Source organism: Phaethon lepturus, unplaced genomic scaffold, assembly GCF_000687285.1.
Source record: "Phaethon lepturus isolate BGI_N335 unplaced genomic scaffold, ASM68728v1 scaffold3326, whole genome shotgun sequence".
Lineage (NCBI taxonomy): Eukaryota > Metazoa > Chordata > Aves > Phaethontiformes > Phaethontidae > Phaethon > Phaethon lepturus.
Genome location: NW_010543909.1, coordinates 16198 through 40756, shown reverse-complemented (window position 1 = coordinate 40756; position 24559 = coordinate 16198). Strand labels below are relative to the sequence as shown.

Below are 24559 nucleotides of genomic sequence, written 5' to 3'. Positions count from 1 at the left end.
CTTCAATTCCATCTTGGTGTCCTTCATTTGGGACTGTGCCCAGCCAAGGTCTGCAGAGACCAGTAAACAACCTGGGGTCTTCTGCTGACTGCCTCTGGCTCAGCCTACTTTGTGCAGCACAAACCAAGACACAGTGTGGTTCTGGCCAAAAAGATACTTCATTTTGCTTTGTATTTCTGGAGTTTCATCTTCCCTTGTACTGGTTGAAGAGCAGGGTTCACACACGTGGGCTCCTCCCTGTTTACAGCTCACAGACATGTTTATGAAGTGTGCCTCAGGCATGACACTTGCTAAACACTTCGTGTCCAGCCTGGCAGCTCTCCCTAAGCCCCTGACGTGGGACAACCTGTAATCTCCAGACTCCAGGCAGGAGCCTCCCTGTTGTGCCAGCATGCACGCAGGCAAATGTGAGTGGTGATAGGGTGCAGTCCTGCTGCTGATAAACCTCATCCAGAGTGGCTGCTGACACTTGGTTTTGCTGCAGCGTTCAGTGTAAGTGGGCTGATCAGAACTGCAGACCCTGGCTGTCCAGGGTGAGCTGACTTTCTCCTGCAGCGATGCCATGCCTGCATTACTTGAGGGTGAGTACTTGGGCATGGTAAGAGGCTCACTGGGCATCACCAGGGGGAGAGGAATCAGGTCAGTTCTCAGGGTGTTGGTTTGCTCATGGGAGTCTAGGTATGTCCTGGCCAGTAACATGGACTTAAATCTGGTTCAGAGAAAATCGCCCTTGTCCCCAAAAGATTGCATCTAAATGGACGCTAGAATGGCAAGAAGGATTTGCTGCCCTTCTTAGCTCTCTGAGAACTTACCTAAGATCATGCTGGGAGCCAGTGGCAGAGCCTGGCACTGAATCCAGAATGGCTAGGTCCCCCTGGTGCTGTACGTGCCTCATGCTTCTCACCACTGCTTTGTTGGCAGAAGGGAGGTGTCCCCAAGTGTTGCTTCTTGCACTATTGGAATGGTAAATGTTGACTTCTGTGTTACCATCTTTCTTATTTTACCCACCTGAAGCTCTAGGACAGCTGCACAGGATGATGTTTCTTTCTAGGCACAGTGCTGCACTAGCTCTGCTGAGGAGCAGGTGGCTGTGCTGCTACAGCTTTGCTCGCATGGCCTCACCAGGGATCAGCTGGCAGAAATATATTGCCAGGCCTGTGCTTCGGGTTCCTTCCTGTCAATGCTTTCTTCCCTGCATGGCTTCCGGAGGCTGCACCCCGAGCGCTGGCCAGACCAGCCTGGCTGAACACTGCTAGCAGTATATCTATTGCAGCCATGGTGCAGGGGCTGTACCGCGCGATTCGTCACAGCATGCAGATCGTAGCAGAGAGCCCCCTTCTCAGCTCTTTTGTTCATGCAGGCAGGAAAAGCAGTTGTGGACTAGCCCTGCTGAAACAGAGGTAGAGAATGAGTCAGAACAGACTGCAGAAATTGGGAGCAACTTATAAGCATCACTAGAAAAGAGAAGGAGGTTTCTCCACAAGGCACCAGGGCAGACCCTGATGGCACGGTCTGGAGTCCAGCACATCTCCTGAGTGCAAGGGCACTGCCCAGAGCCCGGGGCAGGCTGGAGGCTGGTCTGCAAGGTGTGCCTTGGTCCCTGGCTTGCATCAGGCATGCTCAGAGCATGTCTCTGCTTACCTCTTTGCACTGACAACCTGCTAGAGCCCGCTCAGGTCCCCAGTGTTCATTGCACACCCCTGCCTGAGCCATGTCATGGACCAAGGAAGGAAGTGCATTAGGAAAGTAGGAGATAAAAAGCAATTACAGTGCTGGTGCATCTCAGCATCTTTAAACCCTGTTATGTTGTTAGAATCACAGAAACACTAGGTTGGAAAGGACCTTCAAGATCATCAAGTCCAAGAGGTGTAGAAGAGGTGTAGTGCCTGAATGAAAAGTTCTCGTGTATTGCCTTCAGTCACAGTCTATACATTTTCTGGTGAGGTAAAAATAGCTTTTCTTTTTCAGGTTATGCAGAGAGCAGAGGCTCCTGCTAACACCAAAAGAGAGTGACAGCTTTCCCCTGGGTGTGCGTGGCCTCAGCTGGCAGGAGCAGTAGCTGCGTTAATTTTGCCTTGCTTTGGCTCTGTGTGAAAAGGAACAATGTCCTGGTCTCCAGCTCCCTGTTCCTCTCTCCAGTCATTGCTTCTGGACCCAGCACTGTACATTACTGGGGAAGTGATCATTTGCAAATGACAGAACAAGATCTTGATGCCACTACTTAGAAAATCCATTAGTAGGCTGTAGCACCAGAGGGTCCTTATCAAAAGGATCAGTCTGCTGTGTAGGGGCAGCTCCCAAGTCCTTGCTCAATGCAGATTAAGCTGTTTCTGATATCCACCCTCCTCACAGTCCTGAACCTGTTCCAGCTTCAGCAGCTAGCAAAGGGGATCTGTGAGCGGGGAAGGAAGGAGCCAAATGGCAACATGGATGTTGCCTGTATCTGAATATGCTCAGCGGGGACCAACTTAACCTCGGCCCGGAACTGCACCACCAGTGACAGCCCAGAACTCTCTCTCCTGTTAAGAGTGCATAAAAATGGGCTTTCCAAAAGCTAGCTACTCATGATTATGTAATGATGGAGGATTGTGCATGATGGAGGGGCCGGTCTGGTGCCCGTGCCTGAAAGCCTGCCCCCTCCTCAATACTTTCAAAACAGTTATTGACAGGTTGCTTCCCTTCCCACAAACCTGCGAGGGGCCCTCCTTCTTTTGCTTTGGGATTTCTGCTCTGCTAGTTGTGTTGTCTCCCAGCTCTAACAGCCCCTTGCTGCAGGAACATGAGCAGATCTTTCATTTCCTGCATGCTCCAATTCACCTGCTGCACGATGGTTGGGTGCCCCCTTGCACTCTGGTCTGGGGATCTCTGCTGGGCATATAAGCCATAGGCCTCTGTGGTACATGCCTTGGGGAGGCCTGGGGCTATTGTGAAATCTCCACGCAGCAGAAAGGAGCATGGACAAAAGGTTTACTCAGGCTGGTGCATGAAATGAGAACAAACTCGCTTGGCAGATGCCTTCCAGAGATGACCTCTTGTGCCTTGACTCTCATCAGTCCTTTTAAGATCTGGGGACCTGTCCTAAATCATGTGGGCAGAGGTGAGGATGATTAGAGAATAGAATTTGAGCATATGGATTTATCCTTTTATCTGATGAATTTTCCTCGTGCTTTTGCTTTTATCTCTCATCTGGGTTTGCAGTATATGCCTGGTAGCCTGTTCTCCGTGCTCTGCTGGCTGCCTGCCTGAGGCTTTGGTACTATGGCCTCTCTGGCGGTGCTGTGCTCTTCTGAATGCTGTCTTTACTCAGAAGGCAGTAATGTGCCAGCAGGCTTTGTTTCTACCATGGGGACCACTGAGAGTGTCAAGTTTCTGTGAATACAGATAGGAGAGAAAGTTCCTGTAAGGCAGACAGTTTGATTTCTGTTTCTGGACATTTTGAGTTGAAGCTCCAATTCAATTTTCCTGATCTTCCCTGATCATTTTAGAGAGAGCCTATGTGCCATCTTTGAATGCTCTTAATCCTGGCAGCTGTTTTAGTGTGTTTGCAGGACTGACAGATTCTTCTCACCTGATGAGAAAGGATCCAGGCTATCACCTGCAGACCTGGACACTTGATGTCTGCAAGGCAGGGAGGTCCAAATGAGCTTTGGCTCCAGAGAAATCCCTATGTTGGGCAATTCCTTAAAAGTAAACACTACACTGATGTAAGGTTTTGCTGTCTCTGCTGGAAATGATGCCTCAAAGGTGAGGATCGTGCCCGCTACTGGACACAAGCCCACATGAGCAAAGAAATGTCAAAGCAAACATCAAGGGCTGTTGCAAGGTTTATTGCACTACCTCCCCAGCTGGCAGCGCTGATGTTACGTTCCAGCACCCTGGCACTAGCAACTGGAAGTGACTGGATGACCTCCGAGATGCGAGTTGTACCTTTCCACCCTGTCTAGGTAGGATACGCATAGCAATAGATGGCTTTGGTGCCAGGATTCAGGTTTGCATCTCACTGCCAGTGCTGGGGCTCTTTGGTTGTTGGGGTGATTATGCGCTGCCCAGCCTACAGGTATTTCCTTGCTGGACCTCCTCTGTTCGCTGCTCCATGAGCCCACGTAAGCCTGGTTCTGTTTCGCCCTGTTGACCAGCAGACTGGCCACATACAGGAGGAAGTGTGTCTGCTTGGCAGGGCTGAAAGCCACTGCTGCCTCCCCCAGGTAGGGCCAATGGTAAAACTGTACCTTCCCATTAGCAGCAGCATATGACTCTCAGAAGGGATTGTGGCCCTCCTGTTGCTGCCTCTCTGCTGTTCACACAGTTTGCACACCCCAGTTTGCAAGATGCCTCAGCTGACTTTGCTTCTATTGCATCCCAAAGGGTGGAAGATGTTGCTCCTGATAAGGGGTTTTGAGAGAGTGTTAGAACAATGGACCTGCAAACAGATGCCTGCAGTGTGCAGACCATGAGCTGCTAAGCTCCTTGCTGGAAGGAGCACATGGCTTCCAAAGAATATGAAGGAGACAAAAGGGTTTGAAGATGCAGAGTTACCATTAGTGGCAAAACTCATGAGACAGCAATAAACCTGTGTAGTGGTGTAATTGGATGTAATTGCTTTCAAGATCTTTGCTATAGAGCAGCCATAGGAGGCTTTTCACACAGCAAAGCCTGCTGCTCGTCACTGGCAATGTTTTCCAGTAGCTAGGCCTGAAAGAAGCAAAACTGAACAAGTGCTAGGGCTGGCAGGAGGGTGCCTGCCCCAAGGATGGTGTACATGGGCCTGGTCTGCATCCTTCTGCCTCTGGTGTGCAAGGACTAAGGCAAAACCACCACACAGCCAGCTTCCCTCTCTTTCCATGCATGGGCAAGGCTGTTCTCCAGGGACAGCTGGAGTCAGAGACTTGTTGGAAAGAGCACCCAGTCCCTTTCTTTTGGCGTCTTTGGCCCTGTCCATAGCAGGACATGGTCCCAGGCAGTCCCACAGACCTGTGTGCACACCTGTGCAGTGAAGGGATCCCACCTCCTCTGGAGCTTCTCGGGAAGAAGCCAAGCTCAGCCCTTACTGATGCCAGGTGCTATGTAAACAACGAAGGACTTGCAGTCCCTGCTCAGGCTGCCTCGTTGCTCCAGCAGGAGACCTGCAGATAGAAGAGACAAGGGGGCAGATAGAGTAAAGAGGGCAATGTAGCAGGATTGCACGTATGCCTTTTGCCAGTCTGGAACAGTGTGGTGACTTGCTTCTTGTCTGTCTTTGTGTCCCAGAAAACACTGTGAGATCAGCCCAAGTCCCTGAACTCATTTGCACTTGGGAATCGTCTACTTGCAGCATTTAGCAGCTTGTACAGAGTGGGCTCCTGACAAATGTGGCCACCTTTCACAGAAGGAGGCAGTGTTGAGACCCTCCCTTCCTTTATCAGTGATGTGCAGAAGGAGCTGGTGGGAGCTCCTCCCTGGGTGGGAGTGAGAGCAAGGCACTGCCAGAAGAGATTAGAGCAGGACTCTGACCACAGCCAGAAGACAGAGCAGGATTACCGAACCTATGGCTGCAGCCCTTGAAATCCAGCCTAAGCCTCTGGTTTGGCAGAACTTCCCCTTTGCTGATTGCCTTAGCCATGGCTACAATGCAGGGGGCTTAGTCAGGTCCAGGCTTCTCATGCTAGAGTGAAGGGGCTAGGACATTCATCCAGAAGCAGTAGGTGAGGCTGTGAGAGCAGGAAGACACCTGTGAATAGGAACAGAGGAAGCCACTAATCAGGGCCAGGAGAGGGAAAGGGAAAAATCTAGATCGTCAGCGGACAAGGGGAGCTTTTTCCTGAAAGAAAAGAAATGGAAGGACAATAGAAGCACAGTCCAGTGTGCTGTGCTATGTTTTTTACTTTAGAAGGTCTTGGAGCACTTTGCAAAGTCCAGATCTGAGGCTTCTCCCTTGGGGAATTGCTGGCAGCAGCCTCCTGACACTTAACAGCTTGAATGTCCACAAGTCTGTGGAGCACAACACCTGTGCATAGGATTTAGCAGCAGTGTAAGAGTGCAAGAAGTACACAATGGCAAGTGAGGCAGTTTATTTTCTCCCCTAGCATAGCTCCTTCCTGGAAAATTGCTAGGAAGGTAAAGGAGAATGGAAAGAAACACTACGAACTCCAAAGAAAGGAAAACCAGTAGAGGCACTCTCTGCATCTGCTATCCTGAGGCACATGGATAGCACGTGACTTGGGGGTGTGTGTACAAATACCGGGGGGTGCATGTAGCATGCTCATGCTGCGCTTTGTGCTTACTAGTGGATGGTAACTGTGCAATGTGTGTGTCTGTGTTTAGGTACGTTGGTGGTGTGCTGACTGGGATGTGCGTGTGTATCTTTTTGATACACACATCTACTTATGTCCATAGGGTCTCTGCATTCCTTGCTGTCACTGCTCCCTTTTGCTGAAATTCAGGAGATGGCAGGTGCTCCCAATCAGCACTTCAGTTCCTTGGCTAACCTAGTGTTGTCTTGATCTCTGTGACACCGCAAAGTAAAGCAAGCTGTTGTGAACGAATGCGCCCTCCCTGACTGATAGGCAGGCAGTCCCAACATGCCCACTGACATCAGAAGGGCAATACGACTGCAGATCTATCTCGCCTGCTTTTACCGTTTGAGCTGAGCTATCCCTTCTTCTCTGGCTGTATGTGTTGTCTGACTGCTGGTGTCTGATGTCCTGCATCTCTCTATGCATCTCTGAAAGGGGCGTGCGGAGCATGGGGAGCAGAAGGGCAGCACCTCTGAAGCACTCAAGCCCCAGCACATTCTCCAAGGCCCTGGCCCCCAGCATCCAGAGGGTCAGGAGGGAACCATGACCCCTTTCCTCTGTGGCAGGTGTTACCTGTGAAATGCCAGGCTCCTGGGCATATCAGCAGGGCTGCTCTTCGCTGTACCTGAGGTGGTACCTGCAGGTCTGACCCGCTCCCTGCACTTGGCAGCAGTCATCTGCTTTCCGGAGGCGGCTTGGTATTAAATATCCTGTCTGACACAATAATGGAGAGAAAATGAACAAATTCCATTAGCGGCTGGCGATCCCTGCAGGGTCTGCGTTGGAGCGAGGAGAGAGCCTGTATTTTTAGATAGAATGCAATGTAACTTACTGGCGCTCTCAAAGCTGGGGAGTAGATAACCAAGGAGGGAGAGAGGGGACACCAGGCTCAGGTTTCAGCTGAAGTGCCGGACTATGGCAGCACGAAAGGGCAGGTCCGGTCCAGACGTGGCTGTGAGTATACAACGCACTTCTCCTTCGTGCACACAGAGACCTCTGCTTTGCTTTTCTGCTTGCTTTCTGCCTGTAGTCTCTGCTGCTGGGTGTGCTGGGGCTTCGGGAGCCCCTTTGCTGCTGGAGCCTGTAGAGTTTTACCATTTTAATCTTCGCAGCTCCATGTGTGTCCCATGGGTGGGAAAGCCTGGCTGAGCTATGCTTTGACTTTCCAAGAGGTTTGCTGTCAAAGGTCTGTGCTGTGGCTGGCATGCCGGCAGCATAGCTGAGGTGCTGCCCTGTCATTGATCCTGTCCTGAGATGCAGAGGCTTCTAGCAGGGTCTGGAGTCAGAAAAGCTCTTTGCATTCAACCCATTGCTTGAAGCTGTCAGTGTTTCCTCGCTAGACCCCAGACAGCACGCAGGGCTCAGAGCGCAGTCGTGCACTTCTAAGCACTGTGCTGGTGCTGTCTTCTGCCTCTTACAGTAGGTCATCCTGTACAAGCAGAGCACCCAGGTGCCACATCGTGTCTCCTCCATGCTCACAGCCCTCCAAAAAGCCGGCAGCTCTGTTGTGAATCTGGGGGCTCTTCCCAGACGGACAGGGCTCTCCTCTGAGGCGGTAGCAAGTGGAGCCAGCTGGCACAGGAGGTCATGCGATCAGCACGTGTTCCCCCCGCATGCAGAGGCTGCGCACTGGGGCAGGGCATGGTGGTGCTGCCCTCCACCACCTGTCCCTCTGACCCCATGGGCTGCCTAGAAGGGGGCCATGGCACCTGGCCATTGCTGCGGGAGCCTGGGCTATGTTCTGCAGGGTGTGCCCAGCACAGTGTGGGCCAGGACACCCTGTCTGTGGACCTTCCTTCTGCAGTGGGTGGCAGAGTGTTGGGCCCAGGGTATGGCTATGTTTCTCTGAGGTAGGAGCTGGAGGAGAGCAGAAGGCAGCTGAGTTGTGCTGCTCCAAAGTCCTAAATTCAAATGGATGAGGCTGCAAAGAGGAGGGAAGAGAGAAGCTCTGCACCCATATGGTGCATCAGCCTGCCTAGGTCTGCCTCCAGTGCTGTTCTCTGTGGCCATGCTGCTTCCACGTCCTGTCCAGGAGCTTCCTAATCCTGGGTGCTCCTCCTCAGCCAGGCTATGGGCACTACAGGATGGCCTGGGATGGCAGGATGTAGGCTTTCGTAGCACAGGAGGTCCCTTGGTCAGTCCTGACATAAGTGGTACAAGAGGGGTTCTGATTTTCTATTGGAGCTGAAGGTAAAGGCATGTGTCCTGTGCCCTTGCCATGGATGTCTCATGGCTTTTTGCTGCAGAGAGCCCTTTGGGCTGGACCTAGCAGGCAGGCACCAGCTCATAGTGACCGGCCCAAGGTCCCAGCCTCACAGAGCCATGTCACGGCATTTCCACCCTGTTGTTCTCCAGCTTCTGGTGAGCCATCCCATAGTCTTCATTTGCTGCCTTACACTGCTAAAGAGTGTTGCTCGAAGTATTGCTGTGCCTTGCCTGCGGTGGCTGTGTTTTAGTGGTGCAGGGAGGTGCTGCCTTGTTTCTGTCAGAAAAGGGAGTTGTGACTTTCCTGGCTGCGAGGCGCTCAGCTGGGGTCATTGTCCCTGGTGCTCGAAATCACCGCCGTGGCTACCCAGCAGTTTCTGGAGGACAGCAGGGGTGGGCTCACCACAGCTGCGGTCTAGGCCTCATCCACAGCTGCAGTCTGTCAGCCAGGACACAGAGACATTTCCTGGGCCAAGGGAGGCTGCCATGGTTGCAGGAGTCCCCTTACAGCTTCTTCACCACCCCGCCTGCAGTACTGGGATGAGCGGCAGACCTTGCACGGCTCTCCTGCCCCATCATCTGGATGCTCTTCTCTCTAAGTCCAGGTCCCAGCCTGCTTCTTCCTGTCTGATTTGGGGCACCTCAGTCTGTCCCAGCAGTTCCCACATTGAGCTGCCTGGCCTCTACCTTTTCTGCGTGGTCTCTGTAGTCATGTTCTCTGCAACTGAGTGAAGAGCTGGCCCTGTGCTGGTGATGGGGGAGAACAGGGGGACTCTGAGTCTTACGCTTTTTCTTTTTTTCCCCAAGGCTGATGCTGCAACCAGTTTCTTGAGAGCTGCAAGATCTGGGAATCTGGACAAAGCCTTGGATCACCTCAGGAATGGGGTAGATATTAACACCTGTAACCAGGTAGGTGAAACCCACAGACCTTCTGGTACCATCTCTATTTCATGTGAAAATGTGCTATGGGGTGGCTCCTCCAGGCCCAGTGACAGCCACTGCACCCTTTCCTTATACTGCTCGCATAGGATGGTGGCAGGGAGGTGGCTGCTCGCTTGCTGTGCTCTGTGTAGCTGATTGAGAGCACCTGCCCTGATCCCACAGTCCTACCTGCCATGGAGCAGAGTATAAGTTGGCTGGTAAAAAGTTGCCCGTCAGAGGAAGTTTAAAAACTTCATAGGAGAGGCTGCCTGTTCTGACCCCACTCCCCTCCTGTGCCTGATGTGCCTGGCTCCTGGTGAAGCGTTTTTGGGGTGAGACAAAAGAGGTGCTGTATTAGGTGGAGTGCAACAGCAACTTTGCTGTGAAGAGGTGATTTCCTGGGGATCATCTGCTCTGCAAAGGCGTTCTGCAGTCTCCAGGCACAGGTGTCCAGAGCTGTGGCATGCCTGGCTGAGGGGTAGGTGTGGACCACACTGGCAGAGCATGGAGCCATGACTGCCAGCATGGTGGGGGGATCCCTGAGGTGCAGAGTTGAGTGTCCTCAACTCTCCATCCTACGATGGCAGACCTCATCCTCCTCTCACTTGCACCACCCCCTGCCAAGCTCCAGGCAACCTGAAGCACCTTGTTCCTGCCTGTGCCAGGCAGCTGGCACAGGAGCTCCTAACCAGAATTGAGCTCAGGGGAGAGGCCATGCAGGGAGACTGCAGCATGAGAGTGGTCTCTTGCTGGTGAGGCTTCCACAGCTGAGCTGGGTGGAACCAGGTCCTATGCTGGCGAGGTAAACCACTAACCAGAAGGCAGATCTGGACCAGTTGTCTTTGGGGCAGGGAGGGGCTGGAGCACAGCAAAGGGCATTAGCAGGTAAGCAGAGAGGGAGATCTGAGGCTCCTTTAGGTTGACAAGCAACTGGGCCAGCTGGAAGGGCTCAGCTGCTTATCAGAGGGAGGAGCAGATAGCTGTGAAGAGTGTAGCAGAGGGGCTGCGATGTCACAGGAATCACTGTTGGGAATATTCCCCTTGCCTGCAATGCTCAGGCTTTCAGATTCCTAGAAGCTGCAGCTTAACACAAGCAGGAGGTATTTGCAAAATGCCAGTCTTGTTGACTTGGGAGGTGTTGGGCAGGTGGAGCCCCTCCTAGCCCAGAGCAGAGACAGGTCTGCCCCAGGAAAGGAGAGCTGCAGGCACAGGGGAATAGTTTGCACGTAATCAACAGAACATTTTGTGTCTGTGTAGCTGCCAAATGCAAGTGTCTCAGCCTGAATCGGGGTAGGTGCTGCAGGGAGAGACTCGGGGGTCTTGGGCTGAGCAGGGCGGACAGACAGACTGCACTGTTGGCTGCTTTCCAGAGCCGTAGTGATGCTGGGGAGTCTGACTTAGCAGGTAGCACAAATGTATGTTCACCTGGTTCAATATCAAGTCCCCAAACCAACCGTAGTTCAGACCTACTGATTTGTGCACTGCAGTGGCCAGTGCAGTTACTGCAGAGAGGTTCCCCCAGGAAATGTCACAGTCTCCTTTTCTTTTCTGACTGATGGTACCGTGCAGGGATGCTGGGCTTCTGCAGGTCCCTGGGGCACGCTGCAGCTTGCATTCTCCTCTCTGAGACACTAGATGAGGTTTGGGGAAACCTCAGGAGATGCTTATTTTGTTCATCACTATTATCTGGATTATTAGTCCAAAAGCAGCATCCAGATACTCTCAAAGACTTCTATCCTGGGGCTGTGTGGGGACATAGGGGATTTAGATCAGGGAGTTCTTACAGGGAAAAGAGGTTGAAAATTTTCAATTTCAGAGTCCTTTGAAGATGACCTTTTCCATGGACTCCTGTTGGGGGGTTAGAGGCTCTGACCACAAAACCGTTTTGGAGATGTACAGGGTTTGAAAAGAGGAGAGGCCATGTGACATGCTCTTAGCACTGGGCTGCAGGACTTGGCTTGCATTTGGCACTGAGCAGATCGTGTGCTTGCACATGGCAGCATCTTCCAAGTTGCTGTGCTTCATTTTAGAATTTGGCCCAGACATCAAACGCAACTGCTGCTCCCTTAGTCTCTCTTGGGGGAGCAGAAGCCCCTGCAATTGAGCCACAGCAGCAGGCCAGTCGCTGGAAGCAGTCACACTGCTCCTGCTTCCAAATGCTTAGCTACCAATGAGCAGAGACAAATAGGTGTTTAATGCACCCATGGCTCCCTTACAGGCCTCCGGGAAAGCAAGTCACAAGGAGCAGGGAGATCCTGCTGCTGGCGTCTGTGCCGCTTTCCTCTCCATTAAGGACTAGGAATGCTGCCATGTGTGGCACATTTGTGTATGCCCTGTGTGTGCAGAGACTGGAGCAGAGCCTGGCGGGGAAAATCATCTTACTTTGCCCGTTCACAAGTGGCTCAGAGAATCCCTGCTGCCAGTTTCTGTGGGTGTCTGGAGGAGACAGGCAAGAGTAGGTGGGGTCTGTGTTTGACCACGCTGGCCCATGCCTTCTGAGAAGGGGGACTCCACAAGCAGAGCACGCCATGGATGTTCACTCATTTCCAATGACAAGCATAAAAGCAGAGGAAGATGTCTACGTCCACTGCTCCTGTACCGTTCTAGTGCAAAGAATATGTGGTCTGGAGAGGGCTCTGCAAAGAATTAAAACAGGGAGACCCAGCCACAATCTAAGGACGATGGCTTTGAACTTCTTCCTCATCCAGAGATGGTCAGTCATCAGTTGTCTCCGCTGACTGCCTCTGAGTCCTGTTTCCAGCCAGATTTCTGGTGGTGTGGTGTGGATTTAACACCTTGACGGGGAGCACGTGGCTACAACAGTATGAGGCACTTCTTTCAGTGACGTCTTTGCACTGGTTCCTGCCATCTCCCTAAGGTTAGATGGCACTTTGGGGTTTCCTTCTGAGGAATATCAGACCTGTGGGAAAGGTCCAACCTCACATGTCCTGTATAGAATAAAGAGGGATATATGTGGTCAGACCTATCCCACAGGCCCTGTATTCTTATTCAAGTGCAGAGACCTTGACATGCCATCTGATCTTCATCCTGCCAATTTCACCCCCTTCATTGCTTCCATCTGCATCAGTGTCTTCATCATCCACCTCTCTCGTGTTTTGAATTCCTGCATGCTCTCATCTCATCCATGAGGAGTTGGAGGCCAGAGGATGAGCACGCCTTGCTGCCAGGACCGTCACCAGCAGGGAACAGCGCTGTGCTAGCACACAGGAGCCAGGAGTTAGTCTCTGTTGGGGTGACCAGTCACAGTTCTGATGGGCAGTCCAGGGCAGAGCCCTGCCTTGGCACAGGCTAAGTGTGAAGTCCTGCCTGTTGTGTTTTTCCGTAGGGCTGCATTTGTCACATTGATAGCCAGCGACTGGGATTTCTGGGAAGCGTTTGCGGTACTTAGTGAGGGAAATACAGCGCCTTTCAAATTAAGCACATCCTGTGGCGGTTTTGGGTCAGATAAGCTGTCAAGGCAAAGCAAATGTGCAAAACAGCCTGTATTGTTCCTGGAGCAGAAATATTGATGGGCAGCTGGGAAACAATCTTCTGCAAACATTGCACTTACTGTTGTAAGGACAGAGAATAATGATTCCTCACAGGTTTTCAGGATTCAAAAGGTTATTTATGAATCTCTTGCGTAAAAGGGCATATGCGCTGAGGAGGGCAACTGAGCATCTGTGGTCTTGCACTCCAGGCGTTAGTTGTGTGAGTGTAACCAAGAAAAAGCGTGTGTGTCTGTGGCCCCATATCCAACTTGTGAGCTCATGAAGGGAGCTCAGTGGTCACAGTCAGTGACCACCTCTATGGGGCTGTGTAGGTGTGTCTTAGTTAAAGAAGCTGGGCTTCACTGAGGCAATGGGCTCAGTGTAGCCAGGCCTGGTTGGGGAGCATTTCCTTTTGGTGGCTCTGTTCTGTGGGTGTTGTACCATTCCCACTTCATTTTCCCTTGGAAGCAGGCCTTTTGTGCTTGAGGTTCTAGGGGACTTTGGAGTTGGTGTGCTGAGGAAGCCTGTGGATTTTTAGGTTTTTGCTCTTTGTGCTGTAATCAGAGTTGAGCAAAAGAATTTGTGACTCTTGGACTATGATCCTGAATAGCTGGTGCTTTGAGTGAGAGAGGGTGGAAAACCTTTTTCCAGTATGATAACACTCTTGAAGCTGTTCTGAGTTTAACTGGAGTGTTGAGGGCTGGAACTGGAGCCTCCCCAGGCATTTTCTGCTACCCTACCTACATTCAGGTGGGGATGAAGCAATTCTGTGAAGTGACCTTACAGTACTCTACAGGAGCTGAAACAGATGGTTGGGAGGTGGAGTACTTGGGCAGGACTGTGTGCTCCCAGGGAGCTGGCATCTCTGCCACGTGACAACATTGCATAGGGGTGAGTAAACATAGTGCATCCACCTGGGGAAAGGGAGGGACAAGGGGAGTTTTCCTTATGGGGAAAAAGTGACATCTGAAATTGCTGCACGTATTTAACCTCTTTGCCAGCAAATATCCCAGCTCTTCTGTTCACATCTGAGAAGCAGAAAAGGGTGTCAGAAATAGGGGAGCAGAAGCTGTCTTAGCAGCGTCTAGGGTGCTGCTGCATCCCTGACAGCCCAGGGATGCTAAAAGGGCACTGACCAGCCCTTTGCTCCTAGTGCTTAGGTTCCATGTGTAGGAAAAAGGCAAGCTAAACTGCGGAACATGCAGAGATGTTCCTGGGAAGTCACTTCAGTTGTTTGTGAGCTTCCTGGAACTGGTAGAGCTTAGCAGTGGCCCAGCCAACAATTTCTCTGCACCCTTTGCTGCAGCTAAACTCTGAGGGAGCACAGGCAACCCTCTGCTGAGCATGGGCTGCAGGATGGGGCTGTTGGTAGGCAGTCTGCAAAGCCAGGAAGAAGCCAGCTGCTGCACTGGAAGCTCCTGAACTGTTGTGAATTGAATTTGTGTACTGCTTGATAAAATCATTGTCCCAGGCAGAGCTTCTCACTGCACTTCTGTCTGAGTAAACGTTAAAGTTTAAGGTTTGTACGCGCACTTCCACAGCAAGCAGCTGTGGAGCATTCTCACTCTGGGACATACACAAAGCTCGGCTCTGTACTTTAGGTTTGAAAAGCCTGACTGCAGGCAAACGATCATGGTGAGGGGCACCCCAAGGAAAGTCACTTGAGCAAAGACAGGAGATGACATCACGTGTCATGAGCAGGGAGGACTGAAACAGTGCCTGTGGTGCCAAACACACACACACTGAGCTGTGGTGCTACCCATCTGTAGGAAATTGTCTATGGGGGCCGCATGTTTTGTTCATGGAGAAGCCTCCAGCGTTAGTCAGCAACTCAGCATTCAGCTGCATGCAGTTGCCCTGGCAGCATGGAGCTAACGATGCTGTCGTGCTGGATGCCAGGGCAGGGCTCAAGGGCTCCTGCTCGCACCAGCCTGGACTTTCTCCAGCATGGGCCAAGTGCCCACAGTCATTTCTGCACAGGAGCTCAGAGCAGGGGCTTCCCCAGAAAGCACCAGCCCCAGCAGGTGACTGATGCCCCTCTCCCACCTTTGCTTCCTCCAGAACGGGCTGAACGCCTTGCACCTGGCCTCCAAGGAGGGCCATGTGAAAATGGTGGTGGAGCTGCTGCACAAGGAAATCGTTTTGGAGACAACGACCAAGGTGAGGACAAGGAAGTTTGGTCACATTAGTCAAAACTCCGCACCCTGCCAGACACACCAGCAGTAGCTGAGCAGTGGATCATGCTGTTTGCTTTCAGCCCCTGGAAAGGCTGTGCTGGTGGCAGTGCTGCGGGTCTGGGGCCTGGGAACCAGGCTCTAATTTTAGTGCAGTCAAAGCTATGCTGGGCACCTCCAGGTGGGTGGGAGGTTCCTCTCCACCTGTGTCTCTTCCCTGTGGGTGTCATGGGGGCCACTGTGAGCTCAAGAGGGGAGTAGCAGAAGCCACAACATGTGCTAGTGCTGTCTTTGCTCACATCTCCTCCCAGCACTGGCTGCCAGCTCAGGTCAGCCCTCTCTGCCCCAGGGCAGACCCTGTGTGCTGCAACACTGAGATGGCCTTGGTACCAAGCATCACCATGACAGGGTGTGGTTCTTGCTCGGTGACAAGTGAGACAACAGCGCAAGCAAGAAGGGCTGACAAATGAGCAGCCTCCAGCACCGTTGAAGGGCTGTGAGAGCAGGAGGGGGCCTGGCTTGTGATGTCCCCAGTGCTCTGGCAGGGCTCAGTGCACGATGCAGAGTCTGGCATTCTGCCATACCACCCAAAGGCACAAGTCAGAAGAGCCTGTGTCTGCATTTTCCAGCCTGCTTCTCATCCCTTAGCTCTGCTGGGATGCCTTGGCTACCAGGGTGCATGCTGCAGTTTTGCCTGAAGACTGCCAGCTCAGCTCCTCCATCCTCCCTTCCCTCTTCATTTCTCAGTGCTGGAGGTATACAGAGCCTGACAGTGCATACAGCTTTTGCTGCCAGTAACTTCATGGGAAAGATGAAATCACCCTCTTCCCTGGCCAGCAAATGAGAAGGGTATCTGCCTGGTCTATAGCAGGGATGGGGCATGGAGCAAGGGCTGCATGGGCCCACAGGCTTCCCCTGGTCAGCTGCTCTGTTTGCACGTGTGTTAGCACGCATCAGGCCCACCTTTCCCCGTTCATCCTGGGCTGCTCCAGCCCCTGAGCGCTGCCCTGTGGTGTCTTTCAGAAGGGAAACACAGCCCTGCACATTGCTGCCCTGGCTGGACAACAGGACGTGGTCCAGGAACTGGTGAACTACGGGGCCAACGTCAATGCACAGTCACAGGTAGAGTGACCTGGGCTGGGGTGGGAAGAGCACCCAGCATGCACAACAGTGGTGTCCTCATGGTGGGAACTGTGCCCAGCATGGGCACTTCAGCAGCCCTTTACAGTTTCTCTCTAGTCCTGTTCAGGGGCAAGGACTGCTCTACCAGACTCCTGAAAGAAGACAAGTGCGACAGTGGTGGGGAAGGGATATGGGGAGACCAGCATGGTCTCTCTGATGAGGGAGTCCATGGCAGCACACACAAGCATGCTGACCTCATCTTGGGAGGACTCATGGCCAATGCCTCCCTGGCACAGTCATGAGGTCTCCAGCAACCCCTGCACCTCTGCATGCTGTGCCTCCTTTGTTCTCTCTTTCTTGGGTCTGGTGGGGCTGCAAGCTCCTCAGCTTTTTCCTGGTGGGAGAAACGTCCCTGAAGCAAGGGAGAGTAGTGGCAGTGAGTGGAACGCAATGTCTCCGGGGATGACTTGTTGTGAAGCATCCCCTGGTTCTTTCTGGATGTGGGGAGCCTTGGGCTCCAGCTGTCTATGATTGCTCCACCGTTGCCAGTTTTTTCCTTTCTCCCACCCACACTGTGTATGGTTTTGCCCCAGTTCAGTGAGCTGGGGCTGTGGGTGTTGATGGGGTGTAGGTCTGCAAGGAGCTTGAGAAACTCAAGGAAGAGTTGTGTCAATGTGCATGGCCCTGTGTTTGCAGAAAGGCTTCACACCCCTCTACATGGCAGCGCAGGAGAACCACCTGGAAGTTGTCAAGTTCTTGCTGGAAAATGGAGCCAACCAGAATGTAGCCACAGAGGTGAGATCCTTGCGGAGGACCCTAGGGCCCTGCTTGTTGGGGCTGCTGTTGGGTGTGCCAGGTGCTGCTGTGGCTTCTTGGCTCTTTTCCCCCCCCCCCTGCCTCTCCTTGACAGGACGGCTTCACGCCACTAGCTGTGGCTCTGCAGCAAGGGCATGAGAACGTGGTCGCTCACCTTATCAACTATGGGACAAAGGGTAAGGTCCGCCTGCCCGCCCTGCACATTGCAGCCCGCAACGATGACACTCGCACAGCTGCCGTGCTGCTGCAGAATGACCCCAATGCTGATGTCCTGTCCAAGGTGTGTGGTTTTTCCATCCTGTCTCTGGGAGCTTTCCCACATCCCCAGGGAGAATAGCAGCTTGGTATGCTGTATTTATCCATCCTTTCAGCAGGGAGCATGTGTCTGGCTGGGCTGATCCCTCCTTCTTTCCCCTAGACTGGATTTACCCCCTTGCACATTGCAGCCCACTACGAGAATCTCAGTGTGGCACAGTTACTGCTGAAGCGAGGAGCCAGTGTCAACTTCACACCTCAGGTGAGTGCAAAGTGGGAAGGCTGCTGGGACTGGTGCCGCTTCAGCACCAGAGGAGGATGCTGTCCCTCCTTTCTGTGCCGGTGCAGCAGCAGCTGCCAGGGTACACTGGTCAGGTGGGGACCATGCAGAAGGTAGCACACCGATGCAGATCTGGGGAGCTGACGTTAATAACCAGCATGGGCCTTTTCTACTATGTCTCCCTTCTGTCGGATCCCTGGAAGTTATTGGGACCTTGTGTCCAGGCTGAGGGAAAGTTGGTGCTGTTGCTGCAGAGCAGAGATTACAGCCCCTGCAGCTGGCAAGCCTCTTCCAGTTCCATGGTGCAGCCAAATCCATGAGCTGGCGCTTTCCTGCGAGCTCTGCACAGCTTCTGTCCACAGCCTTTAGCTGCAGGCAGGAGCAGGTGCTTACCCTCTCTCCTAGCCCTGTGAAACAAGCTGTTCCCCTGCGCTGTGCCTGGCGGGGGGATTTAGCTCTCCCCTGCCCTCTGTCCTTTGTTTGCCCCATGCCTCCTTGCAGCCCTGTGGGGGGAAGAGAAGGGGTTGCTCCCTCTAACAGACTGCCTTTCCTTCTGTCAGAATGGGATCACTCCCCTGCATATAGCCTCCCGCCGGGGCAACATCATCATGGTACGGCTGCTGCTGGATCGCGGGGCCCAGATAGAGACAAGGACCAAGGTGAGACCACTTCTGAATCACCAGCAAGTACACAGGCCGTCTCCCGCCCCGAGTTCCTTGAGTCCAGGGAGCACTGCCTTGCTGCACTTCCCAGTGCATATGCTGTGAACATCTTGCTGGGTGCATGAGGGAAGGTCCCACGCGTGCTAAGGGGATGGACCAGGTTTTTTGCTGGTGCATATAGAGGTGAGAGGAGGAGGCTGCATGACTCCAGTGGGTGTGCCCTGGGGGCTGAGGGCAGGCTCAGTTTTGCTTTATTTTGCAAATAAGTCCAAAGTCCCTGTTATTCTCCTGCCTGAGGGGAACCCTGCCCTTCCTTGCCTATGCTGAGCCCTTGAATCCTTCTCTCTCCCCAGGATGAGCTGACCCCTCTCCACTGTGCTGCTCGCAATGGACATGTGCGAATTGCAGAGATCCTGCTGGACCATGGGGCTCCTATTCAAGCCAAAACCAAGGTATCCACAGGACTCTGTGGGATTGTGCTTGGTGCCAGGTCCTAGGGCAGCACAGAGGGGTAACAAGCTGTGCACAGCTGCTGGATGCCACATGTGGCTGGGCTGGGCCTGAGTTTTTGGCCTGCCAAGGGACAGGGATCTTCCTGACCTCCTCCTTGGCCCTAGCTGGAGCCCTTTGTCTGAGGGCTGCACACTTCAAAGGGACCAGCCCTGAGAAGGGGATGGCCTGGGGACAGCCTGCCCTATGGTAGCAGCTCTTCAGGCCCTGCCCTCTGCTCAGCATCGCTCCCCTGTAAGTCTTGGTGAGGGATTTTGGAGCTCCTCTCTGGTAGCACCATGTGGAACATGCTGTCTCTTCTGCCCAAGAGCTGTGGCCAGGGGAACGAGGCAGGGACTGGGTGGGACACCTGGTCCTCCTCGTGGCCCAGCCCTGAGGCACCGCTCCGCGATCGCAGAATGGCTTGTCGCCGATCCACATGGCAGCGCAGGGTGACCACCTGGACTGCGTGCGCCTGCTCCTGCAGTACAGCGCTGAGATCGATGACATCACCCTGGACCACCTAACACCACTACATGTGGCCGCACACTGCGGGCACCACCGGGTGGCCAAGCTGCTGGTGGAAAAGGGGGCCAAGCCCAACTCCCGGGCCCTGGTGAGTGAGGAAGGGCAGGTGGGCTGGGGTGCGGGAGAGGGAGAATGTTCTCGCAAATGACTGTCCATCTGTCCATCTGCAGAATGGCTTCACACCCCTCCATATCGCCTGCAAGAAGAACCACATCCGGGTGATGGAGCTGCTGCTGAAGACAGGTGCCTCCATTGATGCTGTCACAGAGGTAGGTAGGCTGCAGCCCAGCCCCAGCTCTCCTGCTGCTTCCTGTGCAGAGCAGGCAGCTCTGCAGGGGATGATGGCCCTGTTGCCTCTGTTGGTCCCCGGGCACCTTCTCCAGTATGAATTAGAGCTCTTTGCAGCTCAGGACCTGTTGAGCCTGGCAGCATCTCCCCACAGCCTGCTCCCTACATGGCAGGGCAACTGCAGGAGAGGCAGCAGCTCTCCATGTTCCTCTCAGCTCACTTGCCAGGCTGCTGGGGCCAGGCTGGGGACCCAGAAGTTGCCTCTGTGCTGGAGCATGCCCCAGGGCAGGGGAGGAGGAGGCAGGAGGAGATGCTGGCAAGGCCATCAGCCCCCATCTTGGCTCCTGGCCCCTTTCTCTCCACAGTCCGGCCTGACCCCCCTGCATGTGGCTGCCTTCATGGGGCACCTGTCCATCGTCAAAACCCTACTGCAGCGTGGAGCCTCTCCTAATGTGTCCAATGTGGTGAGTCCCACCCTGGCTGGGGCTGTGGGAAGTCAACATGGTGGGGCCCAGCAGGAGGTGGGAATTGCCCGAGTCCTGCTCTCTATGCTCTCCTGAGCAATCCCTGGGGTGCCCCCCACTTTGTGCTGGCAGGAAGAACTGGTAGGGGCCAGAAGGGTTGTGGGCACTGCTCTCCTGTGCTCAGACCACAAGAATAACTGCAGGAAGGCATATCCCCTCCTATGGCCTCACCACTTTATCCTGTCCTTGGTTCAGAAAGTGGAGACGCCCCTACACATGGCAGCCAGAGCTGGGCACACAGATGTGGCAAAGTACCTGCTGCAGAACAAAGCCAAAGCCAACGCCAAGGCCAAGGTAGGTACAGAGAACCTGTGTGATAGTCCAACCCTGGGGGAAGCCAGTGCTGGTTTCTTCTCCCTCACCTGCCAAGAGCCCGGCCTGCCAGGGGCTGTGCAACAGCAGGAGCAGGGCCGGGGCCCTTCGGCATGGCAAACAAGGGACTGGTCCAGGTCTGCCAAAACAGCTTCTCTACCTCCTTCACAGGATGACCAGACTCCTCTGCACTGTGCTGCACGCATCGGCCACACCGGCATGGTCAAACTCCTGCTGGAGAACAATGCTAACCCCAACCTGGCCACAACAGCAGGGCACACACCCCTGCACATCACTGCCAGAGAGGGGCACGTGGACACGGCCCTGGCCCTGCTGGAGAAGGGAGCCTCACAGACCTGCATGACCAAGGTAGGCTGCTGTAGCCACTGCTGCTGAAGGTGTGACCTGGCTGGGCCGAGGCTGGGCAGGCTGGTGGCACAGTGTTCCTGTCACAGGAGGGACAGCCTCCTCCTGAGCCGCAGCATGTGCCAGTGCTCTCCTCCTCATCCCTGTATGCCCTGTGATGGGCTGCCTTTCTCCTCAGAAAGGATTTACTCCTCTCCACGTTGCAGCCAAGTACGGCAAGGTAGATGTGGCAGAGCTGCTGCTGGCACGTGACGCTCACCCCAATGCAGCAGGAAAGGTGAGTGCTGCTCCTGTGGCAGGGGGAAGGAGTGGTGTGGTACAGGGAGAGGCTCTGTCCCACCTGTCTATGCCTTCTCCCCCTCCCCAGAATGGTCTGACCCCGCTGCATGTGGCTGTGCACCACAACAACCTGGAGATCGTCAAGCTGCTGCTTCCCAAGGGGAGCTCCCCGCACAGCTCAGCCTGGGTAAGGGGTGTCCCTGGGGATGCGGGGGAGTGTCATGTCCAGTGCCTGCCAGCCTGGGGCCAGCATTGCCCCTCATCCCTGACAATCAGGGAGTGTACAAGGAACTGATCACCACCAGCCACTCTCTGTGCTTGCTGCTCCTGCCTGCCTGCACCAGCTCACCCCTTGCACCAGCATGTGGGGCAGGCAGAGGTGCCGGGCAGTCGTCCTGTTAGAGCAGACAGGCTGTGTCAGTGATCGTCCCTGCTGGCAGCATTGTCGCTGTTGCTTCGGGACATGTTTCCATGGCAAGCCCTGTGGAGCAGTGCTGCCGTCTGGCAGTTTGGGAAACCACATATGAATGTTTGCATGCAGCTATGAAGCAGTGAGACAGAAAATCCACAAGCTCATGAGAGTCATCTCACTCTGCCTGAGCATGGGGAACATCTCCCCAAAGAGCAGACCAGCAGCCTCGGTTTCCACATTGTCTGCAGAAGCTGCATCCTCAGAACAGACAAGTGGCTGCTGGTGCCGGCCCTCCCCATCTGGCACTCCCCTCTGCCCCTGCTCAGGCTGCCGGCAGACTTGCTGGGCAGGCATCGGGAGCAGCCGGTGCTGGCGCCAATCCCCCGTTGCTCTGCGTCACTGACAGCCTGCGCGTCACCCCAGGCAGAGGGTGTCTGCCAGCTGCTTTGCTCCTGCAGTGTGGCAGCAAAGGCAGTGCTCAAAGCCCTGCAGTCTCTGCCTGAATACTAAAATCCTGCATATTGCGAGTTTTGGTCCACACCTCAGCCAGACACGTTCTAGGAGGTGTCTGTCTGCCGTAGCCTCTCACAGCTCCAGACGGCTGAATACTGCTGTAGGAATTCATGTGTGGAAAACTTCAAGACAGCCAATACCAGTCGAACCTGAAGCAGGTGGTCTTTGAAACCCCTGTTCTGACTTGGCTGGAAGAGTGGGATTTGGCCTCATTCTCGGGGATGGTTGCTGTCAGGGAGATGGTTTAGGTGTGAGCCTACATCCCTGAGCTCTGGAGGTGACTAGGAAGGGCAGGCCTGGCCTGGGGAGGCAAGGTGGCACCTTCTGTCCCTGCTGGTCTGCTCGGCAAGGGCTGAGCACTGCAACGAGCCTCTCTCCCTGCAGAACGGGTACACTCCCCTACACATTGCTGCCAAGCAGAACCAGATGGAAGTGGCCAGCAGCTTGCTGCAGTACGGGGCTTCTGCAAATGCAGAGTCTGTGCAAGGAGTCACCCCCCTACACCTGGCTTCCCAGGAGGGGCATGCAGACATGGTGGCACTGCTTTTCTCCAAACAAGCCAACGGTGACCTAGGCAGCAAGGTAAGTCGTCCTGGTGCTGGACACGAACACCCTGGCAGGGAGTAGCAGACAGGATGGTAGTCCAGGCCCCAGTGCCTCCCTGCATTTGGGCAGCATTGTGCTGGCCAAAAATGCAGTGTCAGTCAATTTGCCAGGTTGGAGAACTGACTTAGTCTCTGCTGATAGAGCTGCAGTGATGGCATTTGCCACTGTGCTGAGACCTCCTCTGTTTGCAGAGTGGCCTGACTCCTCTCCATCTCGTGGCCCAGGAGGGGCATGTGCTGGTTGCTGATGTTCTGGTGAAACACGGAGTTACAGTTGACGCAACAACCAGGGTAAAGTAGTGCATTGGCCATGGCTGTGGTGAAAAACATGTGGGGGCCTACCTCTAGGCCTGCTCCAGGAGGAGTATTGCTTTTCTTTTTCTTTGTGCAAGAGGCTCCCCTCTCGCAGGCATCCTTACCGTCTTGTCTGTGTCTTTGTGACTCTTCCTCCTCTTCCCTCCACCTCCCTGGAGGGATGATTCTTGCCTGCTCCCACAGCTCACCCATGTACCAATATGATGTGGTCTTCAGTGTGCCCTCTGCCCTGGTCCTGGGTTCTTGTGCAGCACCCACACATGGGGGCTTGCCCATGGGTTAAGCATACCCAAGCCAGAAGGGCAAGAAGCAACGTTGAGGGCAGGCTGAAACCTGATCTCATCTTCCAGATGGGCTATACCCCGCTGCATGTGGCCAGCCACTATGGGAACATCAAGCTGGTGAAGTTTTTGCTGCAGCACCAGGCTGATGTCAATGCCAAGACTAAGGTACAGAGATGTCCTGTGCTCTAAGGACCCTTCTGCCTGGGGCAACAGCCTGCAGGTTGATGGGGAAGGCTTAGCCTCCCTCCCTGCTTCCACTTCTTCCCTCTACATTGCTCCAAGTCCTCCTGTCTCCATGGCTGGAAGCTGCTGTAGTCTAGCTACAGACCCAGGGCAAGAGCTGGGTTCTTCAGAGCCCTTTGCTTACCCTGGAAAGGAGGGAGCCACCCTCGTGCTCCAGGCATGAAGCACAGTGTGAGGTCTCAGGGCATTTCTGGGGCAGAAGACTCCCGAAACTGACAGCAGCACCCTCTGTCCTCCCTTGCAGCTGGGCTATACCCCTCTGCACCAAGCAGCGCAGCAGGGCCACACGGACATTGTGACACTGCTGCTGAAGCACGGTGCCTCTCCCAATGAGATCAGCACAGTAAGTACAGCACTCACCCACACCTCCTCGCCCCACGGCAAGCTTGGGTGCCTGCCCACACCTCCCTGTGGCTGCTGCTGACCCAGTCCTTCCTTCTTGCACAGAATGGCACCACTCCCCTGACCATCGCAAAGCGGCTTGGCTACATTTCTGTCACAGACGTGCTGAAGATCGTCACAGAGGAAACTGACATCCCGGTGAGACCCTAAGGACCAGGACCCTGTGGCAGAGGGCTGGGGCTGGGAGCAAAGGCCAGTGCTGACAGCTGGGTGCCCAGCCAGGGCATGAGGAGGGGGCTGCATATGGCTGTGCAGCAAAGGGCTGGCCTCCTCTGACTCTGCTCTGCTCCCACAGTCAGTTGGTGACAAGCACCGCATGAGCTTTCCGGAGACTGTAGATGAGATTCTGGACGTGTCAGAGGATGAAGGTGAGGGGCTGGAGCTGGGTTACACCATCCCAGAGATCTGCCAGCTGGGCCAGTGTGGGAGGCAGCATCCCTGAGGATGGGCACTGGCATTGCTGCTGGACAGGGTGGGGGAGCTGTGTGGCCCTGCAGTGGTCTTGCAGAGAGGATGAGGGGAGCCCAACAGGCTCCTGGGGTGGCACCTCCTGGCTCAGGTGCTTCCCTGTGCTGTGCAGGAGGGATATGCCCGGACCTCTCCATGGTCCCATGCCCCAGGGACAATGTGCAGAGAGCCCTTGGGCATGCCAGTGTGCCCTGCTCTGTGGGTTGGCACCAGCTCCCAGCCTGGATGCAGCTGGTGGCTCCTGCTCCCTTCCACCAAGATCTCATCTTTGCCTCTTCTTACTTTGCAGGCACTGCTCATGTCACAGTAATGGGTATGAAATGTGTCCCCCTG

At 54.4% G+C, this 24559-nt stretch overlaps 1 protein-coding gene across 1 annotated transcript in view; it reads left to right on the top strand.

Annotated features, from left to right (window-relative positions):
* Positions 1–24559, top strand: part of ANK1 (ankyrin 1, erythrocytic) — a 63437-nt gene that overhangs the window by 27069 nt on the left and 11809 nt on the right. The window contains exons 2-23 of the mRNA XM_010288475.1: positions 9285–9386; positions 14951–15049; positions 16087–16185; positions 16882–16980; positions 17096–17281; positions 17420–17518; positions 18097–18195; positions 18552–18650; positions 19106–19303; positions 19386–19484; positions 19869–19967; positions 20223–20321; positions 20511–20708; positions 20884–20982; positions 21073–21171; positions 22294–22491; positions 22707–22805; positions 23180–23278; positions 23601–23699; positions 23804–23896; positions 24054–24126; positions 24516–24539. Of these exons, the coding sequence (XP_010286777.1) occupies positions 9285–9386; positions 14951–15049; positions 16087–16185; positions 16882–16980; positions 17096–17281; positions 17420–17518; positions 18097–18195; positions 18552–18650; positions 19106–19303; positions 19386–19484; positions 19869–19967; positions 20223–20321; positions 20511–20708; positions 20884–20982; positions 21073–21171; positions 22294–22491; positions 22707–22805; positions 23180–23278; positions 23601–23699; positions 23804–23896; positions 24054–24126; positions 24516–24539 (2458 nt within the window). The remainder of the gene's footprint in view (positions 1–9284; positions 9387–14950; positions 15050–16086; positions 16186–16881; positions 16981–17095; positions 17282–17419; positions 17519–18096; positions 18196–18551; positions 18651–19105; positions 19304–19385; positions 19485–19868; positions 19968–20222; positions 20322–20510; positions 20709–20883; positions 20983–21072; positions 21172–22293; positions 22492–22706; positions 22806–23179; positions 23279–23600; positions 23700–23803; positions 23897–24053; positions 24127–24515; positions 24540–24559) is intronic.